Source organism: Patella vulgata, chromosome 8 (genome assembly GCF_932274485.2).
Source record: "Patella vulgata chromosome 8, xgPatVulg1.2, whole genome shotgun sequence".
NCBI classification, from domain to species: domain Eukaryota; kingdom Metazoa; phylum Mollusca; class Gastropoda; family Patellidae; genus Patella; species Patella vulgata.
In genome coordinates, this window is record NC_065886.2 from 39,262,082 (window position 1) to 39,280,460 (window position 18,379).

At 34.9% G+C, this 18,379-nt stretch overlaps 1 protein-coding gene across 1 annotated transcript; it reads left to right on the forward strand.

The window, feature by feature from the left end:
• Positions 1 to 6,440: 6,440 nt before the first annotated feature.
• On the forward strand, positions 6,441 to 17,646 carry LOC126829733 (pancreas/duodenum homeobox protein 1). The gene is given in 4 exon segments (XM_056102968.1): positions 6,441 to 6,511; positions 10,766 to 11,236; positions 14,781 to 14,800; positions 17,128 to 17,646. Coding segments are annotated over 3 exon segments (969 nt in total). The 5' UTR covers positions 6,441 to 6,511; positions 10,766 to 10,778; the 3' UTR covers positions 17,619 to 17,646.
• Positions 17,647 to 18,379: the final 733 nt, after the last annotated feature.

Here is an 18,379-nt window from a genome sequence, read left to right on the forward strand (position 1 = left end):
AGCATAACAGGGGTTTCTTCTGAAAGTCTACTTTCTAGAAGCCTCACTTCTTTGTTAAAATCAGACCTGGCTGTACCTAATTATATCCGACGGGTCTGATATCTCGAAAGTAAAAAATATGCCAGATCATTCACACAAACCTTTTTAAATGTAAAGAATGGTATTATTATGTAATTGACCACACATGACTGTAAAAACGTTCGAGCACAATGGTTTGGTTTGTATAAATTATTATCAATTTATTTGCTTAACACGCATACATATAGCACTGTGAAATCAACAGAAACCATGAAAACTTTAAATTGTCATAAATTATGTAAGAATTGATAGATTTGAAAAAGTGTCGGTCCAAGTAAGTTTCAATCTGATTAAAACATAGATCCTATTTTGTTTCGTTTTTTATAGTTTAAAATTTCGTTTTACTTGTCTTTATTACACTAGGATCTGGAAGAGTTGTTATATTACCGGCGTTTTGGTTGGAGGGACTGAGGGATAAGCCCTTGTAAGGGTCTGTTACGGCGACTTCTTGGCGTGCCGTGCACGGAACTGTGGGTAAACCACTAGAAACGTCAACGCTGGTTGATTAACCAATGTCTGACGTCATCGGGCCGCTCGTACGACCCCTGACACGACCTTTGCGTACAACTAGTTAGATCTTCATGTAGTGTAGTCCATCGAAAGTATAAAAAAAACCGAAACGAAATATAGATCTGTATTTTAATCAGATTGAGTAAGTTTGGAAAAATTATTTAAAGAAGAAACATTAAGCAGTATATGCTCCATTTTTACGCACAACAACAATGGTAGTTTGAGGATTTTAATTATCCAGTTAATAATTATCTTGAATCTAACAGGAAATTCAGAGCTAGTACTTATGCGTCGCTGAAAAGATATGCGGTTGCGTTTTATGTTATGCAAGGGGGATAACTCTCATGCATTCTAACATTTTCTAATTTAAATCTAGAATGTAATTACAGTTGCAGAGCAAGAACATTAATACAATTAAGTTATCTCATTGGTAAAAACAAGTATCTTCAGGGTTGAATACACTTTCTGGGTTAAAAGTAACACGTCCTCCACTCCCACCCCCCGGACATGTTGGGAGAAAAAGTAGACCAAATGGCCGAACTCGTTCGCTGTTGATCATATGCTACGATTAAATGGGTTCGATTCGTGGTTTGCTCCTGCATAACCCTGTAGGGTTTCGTCGCACCCTACTCCACCCCGTTGATGACCCCAGCGCACAAGCGAGTAGCTGACACAAAACATACGATACCTTAGACCGAAATGTTATGACGTAGGCTATGTATGATAATTCGCAAATACGTATCTCTCGAATTGAAAACGCCATTGAAAAGAATTAAAATTACCATATGCCAGTCTCAAAATGACGGAAAAGAGTCGACAGTTTAAAACCCTTATTCCATTCTGTTCTACTTCCCCTCTAAGATTATTAACGAGAATCGATGTAGAATAGCAACACTTTATATTTGTTATTATTAGCTTGATATCTTGCCAAGAAAAAAATCCCGAGTCATTTATCTTGTTTCCGTCACAACAAATTGATAAATTACACAAAGCTTATTACAAAATGGCTGAACAAATTTCCTGATCATTTATTATAAAACAAGGGAGGTAATAGCACGAGCGTCGAATCGAAGTAACTAACGTATAATTACTAGAATAGACACAGAACAGAAAGACAAATTAATAAAAATATCCCGGAACAAAACCATGTAATGTTTGATTAATCTATTTTATCCGTAATTAAAACAATCAAATATTGCTGCGTTTGTTTGATGCGGGTTAAACCGATGTTTTGCATTGTTGCCTAGATTTCTTTATCGCCATTTCCGTATTGTTGGTTTCTTCCTGTGTCGTGAACCGTCAACTTTCGGATCAAAAATGAATTTTTTTTCGATACTAATCAAACAATCTGGGAATTAATGTTCTATTTATCACGCGCATTGTTTCCTTTCTTCGCTTGATTAGTCATTCGGGTGTGGGTCACACGCGTCAAACATCTTACAATGGTTGTTACGTTGTGCTGACTGAGCGCGAGGCCAGCTCGTGAGATCAAGCGCGTGCACTAACGATTTTGTCTCCAACTGGTTGATTTACGGAAGAGGGTGATTAATTTTTTTATTGAAATAACTGTAAATGGAAAAATGATATTATCATTACCATAGCAATACAATTACTCTTACATGATACTAGGTTAAATGTTGCCCTGCTCGCCCAGAACGCTGACCAGTCACAGCACGTGACGTCCCCTATACCAAATGGAATCAACAATGACCCTACTTAGTTGGTCTTTCCCACGATTTATTTTCAATGTCACTTTCAAGTATCCTGTAATAAAAGATCATGTCAGCCGATCTCAGATTATTTTAAGATTTATTTGAAAAGGAAGGGATTGGAATTTATTACATTCGAATATAAATGAAGTCTGATTTAAAGGTTTATGTCCAATGTCAACGACGCCTGAACAGAGAATATTGTTTTATCAGCATATTATGTATTAAAATAATTATACTAGTACACATCTTAGAAAACAACTAATCAATTATATTCTCTTAAACTATCTTATGCAAGGCAGGGTTAACACCTTTCGAAGCTGTAAACACTGAATAAATCAAGGTGCCCACATCTATATGAATACATCAAAATGAAACAAAATCATCATCATATTCATTCTGAAATTAAAATAGCCCTTTTCTAGATTTTATGTTAGCAAAATTCTGGATAATTTCATTGAATTGCAGATTAATGAAATTATTAAAATATTAGATTTATTTTACCATCATTTCTACAATGCACGTTTGCACAGAGCTTTTCAAATAGTAGATATCTGTTGTCAGCAGAAGTCCAATACAACAGTTCCCCCTTATCCCCTCTTAGGCATTTAATGTTACCGAGGAACTGACCCATGTTGTACATCCATTATATTAAGTCTATCTAAGTCCATACTTTACGGATATTCTCAGGACAAATACGCCAAACAAGTTACATTCCAGATAATTTGCCAGTTACTTATCCGAAGGCTTCAGCGTGTTTTCATTGAATATGTGATATATGCCCCGTACCGAATTAAGATGAAGACTGTATTTATTAAATTTCATGTTGTGTATTTTTTTGTTGTTTAGCATGGGACGCCTGTTTTCTGGACAATGCTTCAGCTGTATCGCCCAACAAATATTTTTGACGGATTTTTATATCTTCACTATGTGTGGATTCAGAATCCGGATGATGCCACCAATTCTGCATGACATAATAAGCAGACAATGTCACGTAAGGGTCATCTTGGATATTTAAATTTGTACCACGGTAAGTCCGGGACCTAATCACATGTTTACTTTGCTTAATGGTTAATCCAGGTCTGATCTTATGTCAATATCTATTGTCGAGAAATCAAACATTAATAACCAGACACAGTATGACAGTTTTAAAATCATATAGTGTCTTAAAGGTATACTTTAAAGGGGAAGTCCTTTTTTTAATTGATCTCCGAAAAGTGCTCTCTAATGGTACATCTTATGACCTGATAATCCGATTGTTCTATACCGCTAGTACACTTTTCCATGGGGTAATTAAAACACAGGAATAAAATTCTATTACTCGCTGGTAGAAAATACCCAACCAGCGACAAAACCCCAACAACCGTAACCATGGCAGTAAGACATCACTCGCACACGTCTTAGTTATAGATACGTAATCCAGGAACAAGAAACCTGTCTCGAACGCCTGACATCTTGAAGGTGGTAGTGTTTGTAAACTGATATTATACGGGATTTTGTATTAAATGAACCCCAAATGGGCTCTTAATTATAAGTACACTAAAACATATTAGTCAAATAATTATTCAAATCCATCAATTAGCTCTACTCTGTCTGACTGAACAAGGGTCGTGTTAGCTCTACCCGTTCCTTTTCTTACCGAACTGGGAGCCACGGTGGTTCAGCGGGTAAGACGTTGGCTCGGGATTTTCCGGCATGGTTCCCCCTTGTCAGAGATGAAGCACAGAGGGCCTGACAAGCGAATACCAATAGTCGTTCGGATGGGACGAAAAGCCGATCTCGTGTACACTTTGGCGTACACGTAAAAGATCCATTGGCAGTTGGAATTCGATATAAGAATACGTCGTAGTGCCGCTGTCCGGGCAAAATTTCCTTATGGCACACTGTATGGTGTATGTCCATCTTAATTAGCACAGTAGGACGTTAAGCCCCATTTCATTTCATTTCTTATTATTAACTCTTTCTGACTGAACTGGTCGAACCATAGCGTGGCTGGGTTATACCAGGTTTTTGCTGAAACTTGTCTGACTGTACTAAAGTACATGTAGTTTTAGCTCTACCCAGCTGGACTAGATTAGTTTTAGCTCTACCCAGCTGGACTAGATTAGATTTAGCCCTACCCACCTGGGTTAAATTAGTTTTAGCCCTAACAAGATGAACTAGATTAGTTTTAGCCCTACCCAGCTGGGTTAAATTAGTTTTAGCTCTACTCAGCTGAACTAGATTAGTTTTAGCCTTACCCAGCTGGGTTAAATTAGTTTTAGCTCTACGGTACCCAGCTTGACTAGATTAGTTTTAGCTCTATACCCAGCTGGACTGGATTAATTTTTGCTCTAAGCGGCTAGACTAGAGTGGTTTCCATTTGGACTAAAGTAGTTTTACCTCTCCTCAGTTGGACTAATATCTGGACTGAACTAAAGTAGTTTTAGCTCTACCATGACTGAACTAAGCAGTTTTAGCTCTACCAGTCTGGAATAAAGTAGTTTAGCTCTACTCTGTTGGGAAAGCCTAGGGTAGGTTTAGCCCTACCTGGCTTATTTGAACTAAAATTCTATTAGGTCCAACCAGTCCTAGAGTTGTTTTGACTCGATCCTGCTTGAATGAAAAACCTTAGTATTAGTTCTATCCTCTCTGATCAAACTAGTATTAGTACCAATATCATGGCGGACGTTACTAGAGTAGCTCTATAATAACTAAATTTTCGTTGCTATCGTTTTAACAAATAAGACTTGTCTACTCTTATCCGGGCTATTTTCAGTTCTGTTTTTGACAAAATTTGTTTTAGTTAGGGAAGTTGTTTTGTTTTTACTATCGTTTCAACAAATAAGACTTGTCTTATCTGGGCTATTTTCAGTTCTATTTTTAACAAAACTTGTTTTAGTCAGGGAAGGTGTTTTGTTTTCAAAGTACAGCAACTAGTGTCTCGTTTCCACTACATCTTTAATAAAGGTTGGTAAACTTCACCATACGACTGTAATGTCATGATTTATATAAGAGATGTAGCCTTATTGTATCATATCCCGTCCATAATCTATCCTTTGTTTATTTAAAGAAAGCGCTTTTAACATTTAAATCAGTGAAACTTTAGTCCTGAGCAGGTTTATCTCGTGGCATTCCTTCATCACCAAGCTTTGTGCAACATCGATACAATAGTTACAAGATATGAGAGGTTCGACTCACAGTTCGCATATCTTAGTTAGCTGACAGATAACAGATAAAACCCCAACATAGAACTTAATCTCTGTACACGGCCTTACCTGGTTCGTATTATTTTAAAATGAATGACATGTGCGGCTCATAAATTCACTGTCATTCCCTGTGAAATATTTGAATTTCAAATACAGATTGTCTAAAGTTGTATATGTGAAACTGTTGCTACCCATCAAAGGTCACCGATAATTATTCTGTTCATTACTATCTGAAATGGCGGTTGATTTGGATTTATTGTTACGTATGAAGACAATGACCACCATCTTCAAATCATCTGGATATCTGTGAAGATGTTCTGTAGAATTGTACGCGTCGAATAGGTATTGCGAAGAAACAACGCTCGTCAATAAAAAACTAAAGTGTTTTCGTTTCTTCAACCCCAAAGAATATTATCAAACTATGAAGTCCAAATGGATTAATTTATGTGAATGAAATTAAATAGTTGGATCGACCTTTAATTGTTTTAACAACATTGGAATTTTCTGTGGGGCGGCGTTATTGTTAGTGAAGTCGGATGAGATCGCTACAACTGGATTACAATTACAAGTACCGATATCCCAGCCAAATCATGTAAACAGACATATTGTACAATAAAACATCAGCAGTGATTATATGGAATACAGAAATACATTTATTGATGATTGTATCTCCCTGCGAAGGTGTTCGGAAAATAATATTAGCCGAAAACAGCCGTTTACCATCGCAGTAATTCCATTTCAAAACTGGTAATAAGATGACAATTTCGTTATGACCATGTGGATTTATTAAATAGAATTAAAAGTGTGCACGTTAAAAACATATTCTGCGTATAAAACAAAATGTAACCTAGGTTTGACCAACTAACTGCAATAGAACCCAAGGTTATTCTAATCACAGAATTAAGAAACAATTGTCCATGTGCTCTAAATAAAGCCTAAAATATATTGACTTTTGGAAATACAAAGAAGCTATTTTTAAATTTTCCAAAACCCACAGGAACTTTGTCTCTTACAATAAATAATCTGGTAAGTATTTAAATTAAAATAAAAAAAATATCCTGGATAAAAAAAATAAATATATATTTATATGTAATTTCAAATTTTCGACTTCTAATTTAAAATAAAAACCAAACACGTATCATTCCCAATTCAATAGAACACTATTGTATATTCATATATCAAATGCCGACAACCACTGAGATCCTTGTACTTGGTAAAACGAACAAAACCCACGTTTGTTTGTATTCCCCAGATAACTGTTTCAGAAAAAAATCGATTGCTTTTCAAGAAGTCACGGAAAAATAAGATATTAATTATGTAATACCAGATTGTTCAAGACTAAAATTTCCATACAAATAAGTTTTGTAACCAGGCTCGGATACATACACACGCCAAGGGAGTCACGTTTTATTGCTCTAACAGAAAGTGTACAAGTTTTATTGTCTTAAAGGTCTTATTTGTATTTTTAGGATATTATCCAATTTTTCACGGCTTATTCTACCCTAAAATATAACCAAATTGGTTATTTAATGAAGAAAACAAAATCAAAAGATCAACGATTAATAATCCCCCGGCTTGGAATCTGTCGGATTTTAAAAAAAGAGTGCATATCCAAATTCTAGGAGGCGTTAGCAGGTTTTGACCATATATTATACACTGTTAGAAATTTATGTAAAATTACAGTAGCACAAGTAGTTTTTGTACCTTAATTATCGGTATATTCTCCACAATATAGTAGATTTACCAAGTCTGGCGTATTTTTACGGAGTTTCGTGTATGTTTACAGAGTTTTGTGTCTTTTTTTACAATAGACGGTGATGAAATCAAAGACACATTCAAAATCAGTAAAAATACATTCTTACATATGTGATATTTCCAAACTGAACTGAAAATAAACAATCAAGCGTGTAATTTTACAGATCTTACGTTTATTCACAATATTTTGTAAATTTACTTTTAGGTTAGAAATATAAATAAAATTACAGCAGTTCTCACTATAATAGTTAAAAACTAGATAATGTAAAGGAAATATGCTGAAAATTTCTGTCAAATTCCTCCACTCTGAACCGAGATATTAGAAACTGAATGTTAAGCCTAGACTAGATCATCATTACTAAAGTCAGTACGATAAAAAAAACATACGCTTGATTATCCATTTTTGAATTTAATCATTAATAAGTGTTGAGCCCCAGATCGGACTCAAATCCAGTGAAAATCCAACACATAAGATGGCATCGAGAGTTGATTATGGTCTTTTCATGTTATAAATGTCTATAATAATTTAGATAACATTTCAGACCTAAAGAAAGACCTGCAATAGGCAGATTCTATTGCATAATGCATGTTTAACTTATTGGTAGTTATCGTATTCGGTAAATTTATTGTCTCTTAGCACGCAATTTTAGAGATTTTAATCTACTCACATTATTTTGTAAATTTTCAGGTTAGAAATATAAGTAAATTTACAGCAATTAAATTATTTGTTTTTACCATAAAATGTTCGGAATGTTTACCAAAATGATGTATATTTACCAAGTTTCATTCTTTTTTAAAATAAACTTTGACGAAACCAAAGGCACTTTAAACCCCGGTAAAAATACATGCGTAATATTTCAATATTGAACTGAAAATAGCAAAGCCAGAAGGTAATTTTACAGATTTACGTTTATTCATATTATTTTGTAAATTTACTTATTGGTAAATTTACTGTCTCCTATTTTATTTTAGTATTCCATAGCAACGAACCATTCCTAATAATTATCTTCTTATAGTATTCATTCTAATTTATTAACCATAATATGGACAGTCCCATTTTGTAAAATTTGCTATATTGCATGTTATATATATCTAATTTCCTTTATTTATACGATCTACAACGTGTATTATTATTCATTGTACGTTAATCAGATTGTAAGTATGTTCATAAACGTATAAACAAATGTTTTGACTTTCTGGCTATTGTCTGCGATATCACCTCGGTGGAAGCGGACGTAAAATACAACTAACTCATCATCATCTTTCTGGCTAGGTTGTATTATATCGTTAATTAAACCGATAGGCCAGTGTTTTGCTGGAGTGTCTCTAGAGCAGAGTTTCAATGCCTGCAGTAGACAGTACCGTAAGCTTACATCTGAAAGCCTGGAACCGCCGCAATCATTGAGCGGCGGTTTCGACTTGTGTTACCTATTGGCTTACAGGATTAGTCTTATGTTTTAATCAATTGAGATTGTATTTCTCTTACGGTGAAATTGTTGTTTAACTAAAAAAAAAGGGGGGGGGGGTGAGGGTGGTAAACGGAAGTTAAAATCATTGTGGTTTTTTTTTTAACATTTGTCTGTAATTTTTCATTTACTGCTTTTAGGTAAATTTACATTTGGAAGTTAAAAAACAAACTTATTGTAACCGCTCATTTACTGTGTTGCGGCGAATTTACAGTCCAAAGTTAAAAAACAAACCCATGTTATTTTCCATTTACTGTTTTTAGGTAAATTTACTCAGAAACTCTGTAATATTACAGCTGAATGTTTATTTACAGTACATTTACTGGCAACTTTTGCTGCCAGTAATTTTCATGTAAATTTACCAGATTTTTTCTAACAGTGTATTTCTTATCTGCAGTGGATCTTTGTAAATACTGAACGATACTAAAACATAGAACCATGTTTGAAATGACAATATTCCTTTGGGTTGTCCAACTTTCAAAAATATTGTAGTTCGTTCAAATAACAACCAGATTGTTTAATAGAAGAGGGACAATGCCAACTATCCTCTAGTCCAGTGACAGAAGAAATCGCCGGCGTACCATCCAATGTACTTTCTACGTTTCATAAAATATTTGTAAAAGTGCCCTCAATATCATTTAAAGTCCATTTTTTAATTCATTTTTTTTAAAAGATTGCCAATGCCATTAAGGTCAAAGATTGCCTTTAGAAATCAAAATGTGGTTTATTTTCGTAATGATTTGATTTTTGGTGAAACCATTAAAAATAAAAGCGGGACATTTCATGCGAAAAGTATCGATTTAGTTTTTTTCAAAACGAAACCAGACACATGCCCCAAAACGTAGTGCGAATCATAGTGGAATCTATACTCATAACATATTTTTCAATGTAATGAAATATACAGGAACCGTAGTGGAAATGGTTTAAGATGAGGAACACTGTTATAGTAATACCTTTCTTCTAATTTTACAATCCCAACGTATGATTTCTAAGATTTAAAGCACCCAAAACCTTATGAAAACTACATTTAAAGGGAATAAATTGAAACAAGTAATAAGTTTTGTCTCTGCCCTTGAGCAATGTAAAAATAAACAAATACAAAATTAAAAACACCGCCAAGTTGGAATTAAATACGGAGATCCGCTACTTTAGTTTCTTCACATTGACGTTTAATGAAACAAGGCGGGATTATTCGATACTTAACTGTCAATGGTCGGTGCTGTTTAATTTTAGCTATTATAAAAATGTTTTTGACGAGTTGAATTTTTCTGAAATATGACCAGTGTTTAAATAGTTCATTGTAGTAAAATGTATGAGACCCTACAGTCATTACTATTTTTTTTACGTCTTAACGTATAATTTATAATTTTAAACGCTCAAACCTTATCAAACCTCCGTCTTAATTAACATAGTCGGTTCCAAATACTAGAACTTTAAATCTCATTTCATTTCATTTTTATGAAAACTACATTTAAAGGAACCCTGAAATATGAATTAATTGGATCTGCTTCTCTTTAAAGACCAAAGACAAAATTCCGAGGACTAGCAATACGAGTATTGAAAGTTGGCCATAATTAATTTGTATTGTTTCGGAATGTCATTACAAATCTTCCACCGAGTTCCATCAGATTTTCACAATAGACGATTTCGTATAATTGAACTGCCAGAAATGGGCGAACATGTGTCAGTCGGTTGTCGTAATCTCTGGATGTAATAAAACTTTTATTGGTTGTTGATTGACGCGGCCATCATGGCGGACAGATTTAACTAATAACGTTAGTAATAATTACAACCAAGTTGGACGACTGTTAGTAGAAAATGTCGGCTCGATCCGTCAATATCTCGATCCTATTAAACCGCCATCTTATTGTCACATATCACAATATTAGAAAGCTATAAGGTCCATGCTATAACCCACCTTCATTCCTTAACTACTACTTCACACAAACAGGGCACCGCCATCTTAAATCACATGACGACACTAAAGCTACATTTATTATTGACCAATTATAAAATGGTGCCGTCAATTCCTGATAATTACTGTTACAAATTCTTCCAGATAGTCACCAGTTATGGACGCCCATGGTACCTTCTTTGGTCAAACCATGTATCCTAGAGAGAGTTACTCAACTGCAGGAATGATGCCATTCGCAAATCAGCAATCAGCATGTGTTTATGCCAGGAACTGTTCGCAAGGTGTCTTTGGTGGTCATGCTATGGCTGTGGTGGAACAATGTCTTCTACCACCAGAAGATTCAACAAATGGTGTTACATCGAGTCAGATTTCACCAGAGATCAGCAACAATCCGCAGCATGGTGGTTCTCCCGGTTCTCAGAATCCTCGCCACAATCCGATACCTGCTCACATTCAGACCCCTGTGATTAGTGCACCTGTTGCTATGGATGTTCCGCCTCCCGCTCACTCACAATCTCACCGGATCGGTGGCCATGACAGGGACCAGTTACAGTTTCCCTGGATGAAGACTACAAAATCTCACGCTCATCAATGGAAAGCACAGTGGCCCGGTAAGTAATTTTCTTGCTTGAAGACAGTTTTATTTCTATTAGTAGCAATTCAGCTACAGATATACTGATTTTCCGATATGTTTTTTCCATAAATCCCACCAAAGGCGAAAGACTGGTTGGTCTAAGTTCTTTCCTTCAAGGCTAAAGCCAAGAATTACTGTTTACAGTTAAAGTTAAGGATTAAAATTGAAGGTAAAATTTAAAAGATTAAAATTAAAGATTAAATTTAACGGATTAAAGATGAAAAATTAAGGAGTACAGTTAAGGACTGAAGTTAGGGTTTAAGTCAAAGGGTTAAAATTAAAAAATAAAATGAAAATTAAGCATTAAAATTAAAGGTCAAACTTAAGGATTAATTTTAAAGGTTAAAGTTAAGGATTAAAATTAAAAGTTAAAGTTAAGGATTGAAATTAAAGATTAAAGTTGAGGATACAATTTGAGGATTGGAATCAAAAGTTAAAGTTAAGGATTGCTATTAAAGGTTAAAGTCAAGGCTTAAATGGTAAGATTAAATTAGGGTTAACGGACACTCAAATTCCTTGAGTTGAAATTTTAAAACAAAAATGTATGGCAATAAAAAATTTCAGTTCGGAAGAAAAATAGTTGTGTATCTAAGAAATGAATAACAACAATAAACTTAACCAAAGAGGAGGGAGTGAGGGTACAACTTATCACCAGTTGCCGTCACGTGCATCTCTTGGGTCAGTGGTTTTTACAGCGAGATCAAATGAGCCAGGCGTTCAGATAATATAACATAATGGTCGAGGTACATTTTCCTCAACGATTATTGAACGTAATCTATTCAAATCAAATCAACGATATTACGCCCCTTTAACCGTGTTACGTAATTTAGAAAACCGATTCTCCTTCGGTTTAACCTTCTAAAACACGGAAGGAGTCACGGTGGCTCAATGAGTGAGTTGAGTGAGAAAGTACCTGCGAATTTTCCAGTGTGTTTTCCCCTTATCAGTGGTGCAGAACAGATGGACTGGCATAGAACTGTGTCTAGTCGTTCGGATGGGACGAAAATCTGAGGTCCCGTGTATAGGTTGAGGTGCACGTAAAAGAATACTTGACAGTTGAATTTGAAATAAGAGTTAGCTTGAAAACTATAATAAACTGAAAGTAAAGAAGTAGGGTGTCACTGCGCACAACGTGTCTTTGCTCAATAACATGTTTTATCCAGCGTGGAGTGAAAAATAAATTGACCGCACCACAAATTAAAATTAATTATTGTGTTTACGGTGACCTGACCGAGACTATTTTGTTTTAGTCCAAATTGAACCTATTTTCTCGTTTCTCAAGTCTTATAAATCTGTGGTTTACTGCAGACACTGAACTATTCGTATTACAACAGTCAGAACCGGCATTATTTTACAGAACAACCTTACTCAGTAATTTAACTAGAAATGTAAGGGAATTTACGGTATTTAAAATGATATCAAGAAGATATAGACTAGGTATCGGTGTAGTTTATTGAAAGGTTAAGTTATTTGTCGACCTATTTCTATTCAGTATGAAGCAACTATGGCTAAGTGAGTAAGCCTGGGGGTCGCGGGTTCGTTCCCTCTGTTGGCCGAGGGAGTTCATCGGGATGTTCCAGCGTGGTTTCCCCTTGTTAGTGGTACGGAAAATCGAGGTCCTCTGTACATTTGGAATTCGATAGCGCTGCTGTCCGGGCAAAATTTCTCTCATAGCACACTGTATGGCGTAAGCCCGTCTTTATTATAGTCCGGTTGGAGCAGAACAGTAGAATGTTACACCCTTTTTGTTTCTATCTACTCTTACTCCACAAATTCAACAAAAAGAAACCGAAACATGGGTAATTTTTTATTTGGCCTTATAGGAAGTAGTTGAGATCTTATTTCTAATTTTTTCCTTATAGCTTTGAATTCGAAAAAAAAATCAATTTATTTAATGTTTGCGAATTAAGCCCCTACAACGCCGTTTCAGCCGCCATTACTGCTAAGCAGCTAAGGGTATGTCAAAGTTTGTTCTCTTTACGAAACTTTATAACCTTGAAATACCGAAAGTTGTTCATGAAATTATCCAAGGAAAGGATATTTCTAAAGAAATGTTACGATTTTTCATGAACTGTCAATAAGCGCTGAGAAAGCAACAACAATTTGAAAAAATTCATTAAATAAATAATAAACTGATAATATATATATATAAAAAAAATTAAGTTTGCCATAAATTAACGAAATTTATTTGACACTATATACAATGGCATCTTGATAAGAATATATTTTGTTATTATTACATAGCAGCTAGATATATTGTGTTAAATAAAATGAGCCTTTTTGTTAAAATTTAATAATAAATGTAAGAGAAAAAAAACATATTATCCCCTTCATGGAATTTGTTCAAATATTCTTTTAAAGTGCTAATGCGTCATTTTAAACAATATAAATCACTTGCATACTACAATATTGTGATAGATTAGCTTGATAACTTTGAGAGAATACTCTTCGAAACGTCGCTCAAATAAATAAATAGCTGTTTTTCCATAAGTATGTGTTATAGTTTATTGATGGGCCTAGTTTAAATCCGATTGACTCCAAACCGGTTGGTATTTTGATTTTGTTTTCTTAAACATGCATTATGCAAGAGCTAAATCTGCCTATTTCAGGTCTTTCTTTAGGCCTGAAATGTTATCTAAATTATTAATTAGACATTAATTAACCTATCCAGGCCATAATCAACTCTAGATGGCAGCGCTAGCCTGCGATCATTAGTGGATTGTAAGCCGATTTACTGCGTAACTTTCCTTTTCTATTAAACAATTAAATGGATAATCGAGACTATGCTGTTTATCGTACCGACTTTAGTAATGATGACCGAGGCTCATGGGAATTTCAGTCGCTTAGTTCTTGGTTCATAGTGGATCAATTTGAATGAAATTTTCACCAAATTGCCTTTACATTATCTAGTTTTTAACTATTATAACGACAAATGTCAATGGCGCATCGGAACTTTAATTTGTAAAATAAAACATAAGGAGAGTTCGATAGAGTTCGAGTATGTTTATCTTTTCGACATCAAAAGCGTGTTGGTTAATTGCTTTCGACCTTTTAAAAATTTGATGTATAGAAATATATTTCCTTGTTGGTCACTGTTTGCAAAAGAACGCCCTTGTCAGTAACTGACCGTGTATAATAAATATCTAAAACATTAATCCTTTAATTATTACACGGATCTACATGATTGTAAAAAGATTTAAATAATTCTAAAACTCATTCTCAATATTTTAAATAGCTTTTAGTTCATTGGTAATATCTAAATTTGATAATTGAATTTTTCTGAAAAACGCAAAGCACATAATTAAACATTAAGTACACGAAAATTAACGCTTCGGAAAATACAAATTTTAGAAAGATATGTGAAGTGCATATTATTGAATTGAAAGTGGTTTATGGAATCATCATGCAGTATTTGTATCGTTGATAATAGAATTTTGTCTAATGATTTAAGTAATTAGCACGTGTCATGCCGCGCCCAAAATGGCACATTATAAAATTAAACAATGCTCAATGATACGTTTGAAGTTTTCTGTCGTTTCCTAGAAGTGTTAAGATTGCTATTAAAGCCAATGCCCTTGGTTAGAATTACTATAACTTTAAAACATAAACATAAGGTTAGACCCTCCTGGTCATCTGTTTAAAGGTGTCTTACAATATTTAACCCCGGTGAAATCATCCCCTGACTGATTAGATATTGTTATAATTATACACTTTTGTTTATAATGACCGGTCACTCTTAACTGGACAATCAGTTGACCCCCGGCTACCTTCAGCTCCGACCATATGTCAATCACCAGTAACCATTCGCTGTCACTAAGTCTTCATTTGGACTGGACTATATGAAGTCATTAAAGGCACTACTGGAAAAAGGTCTAATGTCTTGTCAATACAATACTTCGGTCATTTTCAGACTAACAAACCTTATATGGTCACGTGTGCAATGCAGGAGGGGGAAGGGGCAGCAGCGTCGTTCAACTTACTTTTCATCAAATTCCAACTGGCTCTTTTTTGTTCAATCCGAGGGACTATGCGCCAATTAACCTGTCATGTCGGCACACTCTATGATGGGATTGAGAAAATCCGAGATTATTCTCGACCTGTTCTGGGATTCGAATCCTGGACATTCTAGTCGGGACCCAGTGCTACAAAGTTCCCCGTCACCCACAAGACACAACTAGCCAGATCGTTCAAAACAGTTGTTTATTATGTAATTATAAGCACATCCAAGTATGTATTTTAAAAATTCTTTATTAAGAATGAGCTGGATGGTGTGCTTTTGCAGGCTTCAAATGACTGACGGCCAATAAATAAAAAAGACGAACACATGCAGATTATAAGGTTTCCCAATCCAATCAGATGATTATACGATTACCCCTTGATCATTAATATCACAGCAAGTCAGATCGTTCACCGTGTGAAAAAAAATATGTACTATTTTATTGTAAAGCTTGTTATTATTATGCATATAAAAACGTTGATAAACAATGGAATGGTTCGCGTGGAAGTGGTAGCAGAATTAGCATTAGTTTATTAGTTTGGGTGGATAATTGAGGCCGAGGGTTTGTATATTGGTTGCTCATGTCAATAGTATGAATATTTTGTTTATAACTTATTAGCATCCCCAGTGGTCTCATTCCGCTCTACTGCACTATAGAGACATAAACCACTTTTCCATTCATAGAACTTAATATCTGAAAGTATAATATTTTTAATGACTTGCAAGAATAATATTGAAGATTGACATTAGTAAGCCTATAAATTAAAATTATTAGCGAGTGTTAACCACTGTTTTCGGCCATTGATAATGCGCTTTCAGTTCTATACACAGTAATGTTAGTGCTCATTCATCCATCGCCATTAAAATGCTTTAATGATGACTACGTTAAAACTTAAAGATTGTACGATAGGCTGTTTTTTTTTTTTTTTTTTTTTTTTTTTTTCAAACAACTTCTAGCTAATTTGAAAGCGATGGTTGTGCATTTAACACCAGTTTCGCCTTTTTTCTCGTCAGAAAAAGGGTTAGGTTTCTTGTCAGTCTAAAGTTTCCTATTTTATATGCACAAAAACATTCGTGGATTGTTAGGCTAGTCCCGAGGGCGAGCCCTGTCGAATTTTAGACTTGCCCACTAATTATATGCACAGTTATCCCAACTGCCTCTTAAACCATCTAAGTGCTCAACAAGCCAAGGGTTTTGAGGAAAAAAAAGCATGCTGGGGTTGTCCAACTAGTCATAACCCATGTCAATGAAAACTGTCAAAGGTACTTCAGCTTCGAGGTCGTTTTTTCAGACTAATTAATGCACTGCTAACCAATATTGACAGTAAATTTTCAGACATATATTTTATGCAGAGTTATTCCTCTTGTCAACCAAACCTTGTAAACGATCCACGATTCCACACCCCAGAAATGTTGAGCGATGAATTTTACAAGCTTGAAGGAATTGTTCGGTTAGGCAAACGAGTATACATATCACACGATTGTCCTGAAATGACATACTTTATCCCTGTATTCTATTCGCCCCAGCTGCAACTGGGTCCTGGTAAACTAAACGTAGTACGAACATTCTGTATGATGTATAGAAATGACTAGTTTATGACAGTATATTATGTGCCCGGAGGAATGAGCGACTTCCACGAACCAGACGAAATACGTTAAAGTTACATTACGAAAGAAACTTTTCAATATCCAGAGCCACGGATATATTTTTCCCAAAGTTATTGCCCCTGTTACAGAAAGCGTGTAAACAGTATGAGCCTTTCCAAAATTCTGAATTGAAATGAAAAGGGATTTAACATCCCATTTTTCTAGCTTCAAAAAGCTACTGGTTTATATTCGTTGCTTGGCAATGATATGTTTGAAAGATCAGATAAGGCCTACTCATACAATGAAATTGATTTATCTTTACAGGAGCGCAGTTCACCATAGAAGACGAAAACAAGCGAACAAGAACAGCTTACACTCGGGGTCAACTTCTAGAATTGGAGAAAGAATTTCATTATAATAAATATATCTCAAGACCTCGACGTATCGAACTGGCGGCCATGTTGAATTTAACTGAACGACACATCAAAATCTGGTTCCAAAATCGAAGAATGAAATGGAAGAAAGACGAGGCTAAGCAGCGACCTCTACCGTTAGAATTATCATGCGCGTCACCTTCCTCTCCGGGAAGTCCGTGTCACCCTGGAAACGACGATAACGAGGACAATAACGATAAAAACAACCCAGTGAAAAAAACTATACCTCGGGATGAATTAGTGTCTTCTCTGAACTCCTCGACAATAATTCGTGAGAAACATTCGATTCAAACTATGAATCCCTCTTCAAAGAAGAAAATAAATTTAAAGGAAGAAGCAAAATAGTGAATGTATAAAATTAGACGATTGTTTAAATTTGTAGCTTTTCAGAATTTACCTCTTTAAGTATTTTTTAGAAACGAACGAATAAAATACCAACTGATAACAATCTGAATAAAGTTAGCTTTTGACTTGGTGTAGTTTACCTTTAATAATAGGCTACATATAGATTTCTTCCAAATTTTAATCTACATTTGAAACGCATATTTAATAAAACTTGAAACGGCCATTGATGAAACTGAGAAAAATTAGACCAGAGCTTAAACTGGTTCAACATTTCAAACACTCCATTTCGTTCATTTCACATGCATGGTGCGGAGGAAAGAGATAATCTGAAGGTTTGGTCGACATGCTTGTTACTTGTTGGTAACTTGGTAATTTTCATTTCTGTGGTGTGGTAAAATGAATCGTGGGGTTGAATCAACGACGAATTAGTCAACTAATGCAGGGGACGTAACTCTACTTTGTGAATATCAATCGTACAGACCACCATAAAGCTATGAGCAAGTGCAGATTAAATTCTGAAACATTTATTTTTCGGATTATCTCACACAGAATTCAAACAGTTTAGATGAGACGCAAGCATATATCGTATTCAGTGTTATTGTGCATGAATGACATGAATACAAAGTCGCAATTGATAATGTACAGGACCAGACACGTCTATGCACACAAATCAATTTATGTCACTTTCTCTATGGTGCTTTGCGATTTTCAAACAAGTAGATGCTTGAAGCATTCCAAAATGTCTTATGCCCGTCTTTATT